Here is an 11,231-nt window from a genome sequence, read left to right on the forward strand (position 1 = left end):
TACTTTTCCTGTGTATCTCCAGCAACACAGCACACTACTCAGGACATAGGAGGTGCTGAATAAAAGCTTGCTGATTGATTGAACGAGAATTTATTCAGCACTTATGTGTCAGGTACTGTGCACTTTGTACCCGAGGATACAAATACCAAAAAAAAAAAAAAGTCCTTGTCCTCATGGAGCCACATCTGTTGAAGAATATTGGTTGATATTCTACTAGGGATGTGTAAAAATATGTAGCTGTTACACTGCAGTAAATGGATAGGATCACAGGTTCACAGATCTAAAAACTGGAAGGGACTTTGGAGGCCTAGGGAGGTTAAAGTGATTTGCCCAAGTTAATATAATAAGTATTCTAGGAAAGGCTGAATGTTTGTTGGAATGTTGTAGAAAAGGTTACTGCATCACATGGGAGGCTAGACTGTAGCCCTATCTAAGAGTATGTCTAACAGAAAACATCATCTTTCTTTAAAAAAAAGAAAGAAAAAAAGGGTGTTATAATGAAGTATGATATATAATTTTAGAAATAAAAGGCTTCTTATTGTCCCAACAGGTATTAATGTTACACTCATTTATGAATGTCACATCCCTACTGATACTTTTTCATCTTTATATTCCCAGTGTCTATATTTATTGAACTAAAATTGGACATGACTTTTATTACAAGCACACCTTTTCTACCTAGGAAATATACTTAGGTAAAGGAAAATGTACTTAAAACAACTGATTTTGATTATTCTGACTTAGGTAAGTATAGTAAACAGGTACAAATTAAGCAACCAGCAGAGGTACCTATTGAACACATTAGACTGTCTTTGGTGGCAGTTTTATGGTCAGATGAGATTGGTGGCATGTCCCCAAAGAGGACCACATTAAAGCAAATTAGGTGTTGGAAACAAAGAAATGTGAATAATAGGTTTCCTCTAAAAATTGCTTTATTTGGAATATTAATGTACCGTTGGTGAATTGCTCCAATGATTCTGGAAAGCAACTTGGAATTTTAACAAAGTCACTAAAATGTCTATATCCTCTGTCTCAAGAGATTCCACTACTAAACATACACCCTAACAAGTCAATGACACAAAGGCCTCACATACACTAAAATATTTATAGCAGAGCTTTCTGTACTAGCAAAGTAGGAAAAAAAGTAGATGCCCATTGACTGGGGAACAGTTAAACAAGCTGTGATATATCAATAAATAAGCTATGGCCAGGTACTGTGCTAAATGCTGGGATACAAAGAAGCAGTCTCTGCTCTCAAGGAGCTTACATTTTAATAGGAGAGATAACATGTATATAAAAAGGTACATGCACAGTATGAACAAAGTAAATGGAAGATAACCTGGGAAGGAATGCTTCTAGCAGTTGGGGAAAATGGGGAAAGACCTTTTGCAGAAGGGGAAGTTTGAGTTGAGTTCTGAAGGAAGCCAGAGATTCTAAGAGGTAGAAGTAAGGAAAGAGAGCACATTCTACGCATGGGGACATCCAGTGCAAAGATGTGGAGACGAGATGGAGTGTCATATGCAAATGACAAGTGGGCCAGTATGGCTGAATAGTGTGAAGGAGATTAAAAGGAAGAGGCCAGGTTGAGAAGAACTTTAAATGCCAAATGAAGTATTTTACATTTGACCCTGGAAGTAATAGAGAAGCACTGGAGTTTAGTGAGTAGGGAAATGACATAGATTTGTGCTTTACAAAAACTACTTTGGCAGCTGTGTGGATGGATGATTAGAGTGGGGAAAGACTTGTGGCAAAAAGATCAACTGGAGGGGTTATGGAATATCACTGTGCTATAAGAAGGGAGGAATATGATGAATATAGAAGCATGAGATGACTTATGTGAAATGATAAAAAATGGGAAGCAGAATCTGAAAAAATAATATACATCATTAGATCAATGTAAATTGAAGAACAACAAAACAACTGAAATCAAATACTGTGAAATTATAAAGAGTAAGGGTAGCCCCAAAGAAGAGACAGAAGAAGGCACCATCCCTCCTTTTACAAAGGTAGGGGACCACAAGTGTAGAACACCACACATTATCAGACCTCAATTTGTTAATCAGTTCTGCTAAACATTTTCTCCTCTTTTTTATTCTTATAAGAGATAGCTCAGTCACACTGTAATAAGGGATAGCTTCAGACACACTGGGAAATATAAATGACGTAAAAATGAAACAGATCAATAAAATTTCCTTTAAAATTATAACTTATGGGAAACATTAAGAAGGTAATTATAATATTACTATAAATCATAGGAAAAAATACCACATCTTGAACCCAAATGTCAGCAACAATTGTACACTTGCTCTAAGAACATATATAATACATAACTCTAATACATAAAGAACACATATAACATGTAATTCTTGCCTTATAGCATTCTATCTTCTTTTAATATTTGTTTTTGGATAATCACATGGTCTCACTGCTCATAATGCAAAAGATGATTATATCAATGCCTACCTTTTAGTCTTGAGACAGGAAATCACAAATTTAAGAGCTATGACCACTGCAATACCTTGTTTTTTTATTAGAATGCCTTTCATTAAGAACCACATATCACATATAACAATCAAGAAGTAAAAGGTTTAGTGATTATGATGGCAGGCATTTGTCATTAAATACATGGCAGACATTAAAATACACAGTCTACAAAGAGTTCAAATGATCCCAAACAAAGAGAGGAAAGGGCTTTGGGATTGCAGATATCAATCAAGTTATAGAAACATTACCAATTCACAAACACATATCAAAATATCCAACCCAAAACATGAGCCACAAATACAAAACTCTTCCTCCCTCAACACATTTCTGTTTCCTAAAGACAAGAACACTAATTTTTACTAAAACCACTCATTATAAAAGTCTTTTGATGCAAGGTCAAGGTTTTCTGATTTGTTCATATTTCAGTTTATATTGTTGTTATATAATTAAGTTATAAACTAAGAAACTTACCACTACAAATTAAGTAGATTCAAACGAATATCATTTTGCCTCTTAAAAACTTCTTTGAACACAGTTCAACTCATCATAAGAGGCCTTTTGGTTTCAACTACACCAGGTCTAAACAATTCCCAACAGCAGGAAAACCACACTGGTTACTTCTCAGAAGTGATCTCACAAGCAGTAGCTGGCAATAAATATAAATCACCACACTTAAGGGAACTACGGAAAGGCTCATGTTTATTAAGTTATAGGCTAAAGATAAGCTGAGACACAATGAAGCCAGAATATATTAAGTCCAAGTAACTCCAGCCCTTATCTTACTGAATGACCTGGAGTACACACTGCCAGGCTTTTCTGCCTAATGAATGTCACTCTTTTTTCTTGAGAGGGTTGAAAGCTAGTATATGCATGTGCCATCCTTGTTTACACTGCCAGAAACACTAACAACAAAGCTATCTTACTAGGGTATGACATGGCTAAAATCCCACCTTTTATAAGACACTTTTATAGATCCCCTAGTGCTTTCCCTTCAAGATTACCTCTAATCTATTGTCTATAATAGTTGTTTGCATGTTGTCTCTTCCCATTAAAGTGAATTCCTTGAGTAGGGACTGTTTTTTGCCATTCTTTGTATCCTCAGTCTTAGCACAGTACCTGGCACATAGTAAGAGCTTAAATGCTTGACTTGACATGAGACCATTATTTCATAGATTTCTGAAAGTATATAAAAATTAAATCTACTCACAAAGACATTCAATTTGTATTAAGAGTAGAAGCATTTCCAAAATATTTTTTTGCCAGAGCCAGTAGAAATTAGTTGCAATACTAGATGTAATACAAAGAGCACTGGAACAGGAATTAGCAGACTTAGGTTCTAGTCAGGCTCTATCACTTGGTACCTACATAAAACCCCGGGCAGGTTATTCAACCTCTATTTTAAAATACTCTCATCTTTAAAATTGGACTAGATCATCTCTATATGGTCCCCTCCCATTTGAATATATTATCATTTTGTCTAAAACGTACCATAGTTGATTAAAACAAAAACCCCAACATTTTCATGACAGCACTTTTCACCTACTGAAGATATGCAAATACAAGCAAAAGCCTCCCCAACCCTCTTGGCCCTAGAAACCACCAAATAATCAAGTCTTGGCCTCAGTTCCACGCTACTGAATGTTGCAGCTCCCTCTCCTAATGCCCTGTGAAGGGGGGCTGACAGCTAAACAATCTGAGCTTTCATCATCACCCAAGACCTGGAAATGGTATCAGCACAGCATTCAATTTTTGTTCTCCTGGGAGTCCACCATGACTCCAATACCCACCTTTCTCCCAAAGTCGTAGTCCTAAAATCTTCAGCAGGTGCCCAGGGTCATCTAGCTGGGCTGGCTCCCCATTCCTACTATGGGTCACCTTAGCTGACCCCAGCCAATGCCTACTCTACCAATGGTTTGTGTCAGTCTTGGCAATCAAGGCAGCAATACCATTCAAGGTAGTATCTCTACTCCTTTAACCTTCTGACTTTCCTTCAGTTGTTAGTCCATCTACCACACAGCAGCCAAAGTGCTTTTCTTAAGTGCAATTCTAACTATATCACTCCCCTACTCAAAAAACTCTTATCACCTCTCTCTTTGTTCCTAGGACCAAATACAAACATTTTCAAGCCCTTTACAACTTTGCCCCAACCTATCTTTCCAGACTCATTATGTATTACTCCCTGGTTCTTCACAAGCGGCAGGCACTTAACTATCTCTGTGCCTTTGTATTGTCCCACCTTACCTCTGCTTCTCAAGAGAATCCTTCTTCAAGACACAGTTCAGGTACCATGTTCTACTCAAAGTCTTTTCTGATTCCAACCTCTAAGGCCCTCCTTCCCTAACTACCTTGGATTTAGTTTGTATTTATTCTGTGTGTTTTCGTTCTTATGTATATACTTATAAGTATACATGCTATCTCGCCCAATAATGTCAACTTCTTGAGAGGACTTGATTCATTTTTGGTGTTTCAGTCCCTAGTGCCAAGGAGAGTGCCTTAATAAATTCCTGACTGATGGTCTTGTAAAATAGCCAAACTGACTAAATGCTACAAAGACAACCATCTGAAAGTTAAATATGCCTAACTACAGAGAAAACTTTAGTTTTACATCTGGAATACTAATAATGCCAGGACAGCTTTACCCAATATCCTGAAAGACTTTAACAGGTTTTTGTTTTCTAAATTTTCAATGCATTGTGCTTTACAATTCTTATACATTTCCCTCAAAAATTTTAATGTGATCACTGCAGTGAGGTGGCTTATAAACTTAGCTATATTTCTCAATCTAAGTAGATACTAAAACAACATTTTATCTATTTTTATTAAAGACTCTAAGGAAAAGGCATTCAGGTCTTTCAAGTGGTTTCTTACTGTTTGCCAACAGGACAAAATATGTGGTCATGTTTCTAAGAGCAATAGGTCTTTTCTTCCCCTAAATGTATTCATAACGAAACTTTGAAATACAAAATATTTCTTTCTAAGTGGGATGATCAAAGGGCAAAGCAAAAGAAGGAAAATACTACAAGGAAGGACTGGTGGTGTTTGGGCAGAAGACCGATTTATCATATTACAGGGAAGAAAGAATCAAAATGAGATAACTAAATGATTTCAGATCCAGTTTAGCAAGTACCATACAGAACGTGTGAGCTGGAAGGGTCCAAGAAATGATCTAGTAGAACCCTTTGGTTTAGAAGGTAGGGAAACTGAGGCTCAGAAAGTGATTTGCAGCTAATTAGTGGCAGAGCTAGCATTAGAGCTCTCTCTTGATTCGTGTACACTTTAGTTCCCCTGTCACTACACCAAACCCTAAAATAACCAGCAGATATTTGCTATTTGAAAAACAAATATGAAGAATGGTTTTGAGTCTAAGAGACACAATAAACTAATGATTCAGCAGAAACTAAAATATGGTATAGCCACATGAGTTGTCCATGGAAAGCAGGAGGAATGTGCTTTTATTTATGGGAAGCTCCTAACTTTAATTGTTATTGGAATGGACACAGTTAACATTTATTCTTCAGCATGAAACTGGGTGTTTGGTGCCTTTGCTAATGTGCAATGAGCCAAGCTATCAAAATAATCAAAACATATTCGTGCATACTCTATATACCTCTACCAGGTTCTACCATAGCAAACATGCCTAGAATAAAATCTTAGGTGAATCCTATAGATTTCTAGAGCACTTATTTTTCTTTAGGATCTATTGTGTGAAAAACTACTGTGTTGGAGCCAATTCAGTCATGAAGTGATGAGCTGAGTAATTCTAATTTATCCACACTTCAACCTATGGCCCTTATGGGAGATTTCTGTACTTAATAGGACTTAAAGTTTGCTGGGATTTCATCACTTTTGACATTATAGAGATGTCAAACCTAAAAGCCAATGAAATGAAGCTTTTTGTAAGGTATCCATGGTGCTCTTTTAAAGAAAATTTGGTGCTCGTAAAAAAAAGTTAGCTTATTAAAGTACACAGCGTTAAATCTGTCAACTAGCCACAACACACACACTAATCATGGCTGCAACAGGCTCAAAATACGCATTAACATTTCTAGGAAAATTCAAAGGAAATGTAATAATTCTAACACCCTAGTCTACAGCTGTCAAAAATAGAGGCCTGCAGGGTTAAGGCCAGCCTCAAACAGACTGAAATGTAACTGGGAAAAGTTTAATAAAATAGATAAAAATACAACATAAGGTTAATTTGTGATTTTCTAAGATAATATGCACAAGCAAGGATGTTTCTATTTGAGAGAGAGAGAAAGACAGAGAGAATGAATGTGTATTGTACACATATGTATGTAGTACTATATGTAGTATACGGTACGGTATACTGCTCTCGTCCAATTAATCTCCCAAACTAAGGGACCCAAAAGAGATGTCAATTAGGACTAGCAGTGTAACTTAATGGAAAAATCACCAGAAAAGGAGTCAACTGGATTTTAGTTCAAGCTTGGATATTACCTAGATAAATTATCTCAGACATAATCACTTAAACTTTATGAACATGTTTCCTCAGAGGGGAAAGATGATGAGGTTGAACTAGATGATCTCTAGAGTTCCCATGTACTCTAATGTTATTTTTTTTTAAGGCAATTGGGGTTAAGTGATTTGCCCAGGGTCACACAGCTAGTAAGTGTCAAGTGTTTGGTCTGAGGCTGGATTTGAACTCAGGTCCTCCTGACTTCAGGGCTGGCGCTCTATCCACTATGCCACCTAGCTGCCCTTTAAAGTTCTATTCTATAGTAACTTCACTCTAAAATTTAATTACCTATGTTGTAACTTTCAAAAAAGTTATTTTCTTTAAAAAACAAACCAAACAAAAAAACTATTTATTTTCTACCTGTTGCTCACTGGATGATAATCCAATGAGAGACTGACTACAGTCAAACCAGTGTATATTCTAAATGCTGACCTAGAGGCATGCACAAGATTTATGCTTTAGGTAACAGGTTAGACTAGATCACCTTTGAGCTCCCTTAAAATTCTAAGATTCTACAACACAATTATAACATGACCTCATCTCATTAATGCCTGGTACAGATAAGCCTTTAGAGCCATTCAGTTTGCCAAATAAAACTCTTACAATATGAATGATCACTAATATGTAGAAAAATATTAGTAATGTATTATAAGGCTACCACAACTTTAAATTAGTAACAGTGTGTAATCGTTCACATGAGAAGAGGACAGCACTAACCTATGAATACTGCCATGCTTTGAGATTTTTATTCACTAAAAAAACTGACAAATTTGTAGCAATCCATGCAAGATCTTATGTCATACATAAATGTAGGCCCTTGCTTCATGACTAACAACAGACATTTTTGTAAGGTAGCAGTTTCTAGGATTAGAAGCATGAGTTGCGGTCATGGAGCTCAAAAAAGCTAACTGATCCATTTGGGGATGAACCCATTACCATGACTTCATTAGCATCTTACTCTAACTTAGTTAACCAACAACAACTGAGGGAAATGTATTACTTTTGAGCATCTGCATAATTGCAATGAAATATTGTTGCCAAAATAAAGATACCGACAAAAATGACCAAATCAGTTAATATTTCTATACTTTAGTACTTCTCTCTATAAACAATGATTAACTTGCCTCAAATGTTAGTAGATTTAACTAAATGTGGATAAGACAATTTCTGGGGACAAACTTTTTTTTCACATGGTATCATCAAAGTACACCTAAGGACTTAAAAATGACTGTGCTTTGAAAACAGTCTCAGAATTAGATAACAGAATACCTATTCATTCATTTTATTAGAAAGAGTGCAAATGATTTCTAATAAACCTTAAATGTGCCACATAGTGACTTACTGGGTTTGACATATCTAAACCTCCTGAAGACCACAGCTTAAAATCTCAGCAGGACATGAACCCACTCCTCCCTCCCCCTTATATTTCAGCAGAAAAAGGGTATAAGAGAACTTACTATGATGGACAAGAATTTAGTTTCTATCAGTGTGCTATGTAGACATTTAATAAGAAAAGAAATCATGGCAATTTTGAAGTAAATTTGTTTTTCCCTATGCCCTAAATGGGGGTGGCAGGTGTGGAAATCACATTTTACTTAGAGAGCTGCATTTGACCCTGTGCTTCAGTCAGGTATATTATAGACCAGATGCACACAAAGACATAAAATTCTTTAAGGCAAAATCTACTATAAGCCATATATTATTGTTGATTTCTAACATTCAATTCCTGCCCAATGCAAATCTATAAAATAAACTTAAAATGACCCACAAACCTGTATTTTATTTTTTAAAGGTCAGCAAGTCCTTGGAGATAGTATCGACTTTCAGCTGCTAACATACAGAAGTAATACATTCACAGCAATTTTCTCCATTGGGCTTATTACTACTCCAGTCAATGGTGCATTTCAGAGCTGGGAACATTTCCAATGAAGTTTTCATTGCTAGTAGTAAACAACATTGCTTCAACAGTCCATAACTGGTCAGCATTTAAGAGGGTCTCCCTCTTGAGCAGGTTGCCCAAGAATAAAAGCTCAACCACTGGCTCAAGAGAGGCAGAAAGTCTTCTCAATGGTTCAAAATGCATTTTAAGTTCAACTACAGGCCTTCTGCACCTGAGGTTCTGAGCACTTTAGGGCAATGGCTATAATCTTCCCGAACTCAGAAGGCCAACAAGGTGGCTGTCAAAACATCAGCACAGAGTGAAAGCCATTATATATTAGTAGCCAGTGAGAAACATGGTTCAGGACCCTGCACTGCAGATGAGAGCACTGCAACTTGATGGCAAAGCTGAAAGAGGCAGAAGGAAAAGGGAGTTGGATGGCATGTTCATCCATGACAGCCACTGATTTGCTCTGTAGACTAGGCAAAATGAATACTCACTACTTTACTGGCTGGAGACTAGGCAGTAAGCAACAGTGCACCAGATAAATTTTTAGTTGGAACCACAGGGTTGGAAAAGTTCTGGGATCCGACATAATGTCTACAGGAACATCAACATTAAAATGAAAAGTCAGTATCTGGGAAACAGGAAGATTTCCCTCCCCTGGAATACTGGAAAGAGATGTAAAGACCACATCTTCAAGCGCCAGAGTGGAGACATTCTTCTAACACAATGAGTCCTGTTGCTTTCTGTTGGGAACCAAGCAATAATCAGTTTTAGCCCAACTTTTAAAGTAACAGTTAGTGCACCTACAATTAAATATGAAGAGGTGATGAATGTGCGAAGAATATACAGGAGAGACACTCAGAAAAAGAAATTCCATCATTAGGGCTAACTTGTACATCAATTTGATACACTCACACAACACATTCTGCTCTAAAGATCCTAAAAGAAGTCAAGCAGTATCTTTGGCTGTTAACTCATTCATCTATTGTATTTGAGCAGGAAGGTTCTTAGACTTCATCATGCAACCCCCGTCTTTTTATAGATAAGGTAAATGAGGCACCTATAACTTATATGATACGCCTCATCACCTCATAAAATGAGTTTTCTTAACTGACAAGATGCACGCTGTTTTCAGTAGAAAAACTGTCTGGCCAGGCGAGGCAGTAAAGTTTCATCTTGTCAAACTTTCCCATTAAGTAGGGGGAAAATGTCATAGGAAACTCCTACCTCTTGGTGGGGATAGGGGTGTTACCTACATCCTTTTGCCCCTCCTATCTTAAATACACTCCTTCCCTTTTCCTTCTCTCAGGTGGGAAAAATCATTCCAGATTTAGGACTATGAAATCATAGGATTTAAAGATGGAAAAGACCTGAAAAGAAAACTGTAAAATAAAAGCATTGGACTAGATAATCATCAAGGCTCTTTCCAAGCTCCAAATCCTACTGCTTCACTCAAGTAGCCTAAAAAATTTAAAGCTATTTCTACTAGGCTACTGGGACTTGCATAGTATTTGTTTATTCCTCTACTCTATCTCTTACCCCAGTCCCATATTATTTCCATCCCTAAAATCTTCTGGCTCCCAAATTCTCACGCAGAACCCCGGCCTCCCGTAGAGGTCTATACCCCAAGCTACCGGCCCTGGGAGGGAACCTGAGTCCTGCTGGGCAAGAGGCAACCCCAAGGGGCTTTTTCGCCTGCATCAAGCAGCCCCCGAGTCCCACAAAGCAGGCCAGGGCTCAGGCCTCCTTGCACCAAAGGCCTCAGCATCAGATTCTGCAGTTTCTGCGGGACGCTGAGCAGCCAGGCCCTGTCAGGGCGCCGGCTCCCGCCCGCCCCCCGCGGCCTAGCCCCGGTCCCCCGCCCCCGGCCCCGCCTTGGCCTCCTCCGCTCCCCGCCAGCCCGCGCCTACCCGTACCTGCCGGACCCGGGTCAGAGCGTCCACGAAGCCATCGGACTTCATCCCCACCGGAGCCGCGCTCTGTCCCTGTACCAGCTCCGCCATTACAGCCGCCGCCGCCGCCGCCGCCGCCGCCGCCGCCACTCGGCTCCCCAATCCTGCCTCTAGCTCCGCTTGGGGACCCGTAGCCGGAAAGGGAAAGTCGCTTCACTTCCGCCGGAAAGGAAGCAAGGGGGCCCTGGGCTGGATCGGAGCTCGGGCGGTGGGCGGGGCCATGGGCACGTGATCTTGGTCGGACCTGAAAGAGACTGGGGGTGGGGAGGTCTGCAGGTGGTCAGGCTGGTGAGGGGGGACGGTGGCCCATTAGGATTGGTGGACTGTTCCTGGAAATGCCTCTTCCTGGAGTGGTCCAGAGAAAGCGTGAGCGTCTTTGCTCAGCGACATGTCGTGACTTATCTCACCCACCATGGTGTTGTCGCGACATAAT

At 38.9% G+C, this 11,231-nt stretch overlaps 1 protein-coding gene across 3 annotated transcripts in view; it reads right to left on the reverse strand.

The window, feature by feature from the left end:
* Window positions 1–10,913, reverse strand: part of FUBP3 (far upstream element binding protein 3) — a 72,894-nt gene extending 61,981 nt beyond the window's left edge. For 2 of the 3 annotated variants that reach the window (XM_078149995.1, XM_078149994.1), the window contains exon 1: window positions 10,763–10,913. In XM_078149995.1, the coding sequence (XP_078006121.1) occupies window positions 10,763–10,849 (87 nt within the window). In that variant the 5' untranslated portion in view covers window positions 10,850–10,913. The remainder of the gene's footprint in view (window positions 1–10,762) is intronic. The other variant, XM_020973553.2, reaches the window with a different exon arrangement.
* Window positions 10,914–11,231: the final 318 nt, after the last annotated feature.

Source organism: Phascolarctos cinereus, unplaced genomic scaffold, assembly GCF_003287225.1.
Source record: "Phascolarctos cinereus isolate Bilbo 61053 unplaced genomic scaffold, phaCin_HiC Scaffold_2;HRSCAF=192, whole genome shotgun sequence".
Taxonomy (NCBI): Eukaryota; Metazoa; Chordata; class Mammalia; order Diprotodontia; family Phascolarctidae; genus Phascolarctos; species Phascolarctos cinereus.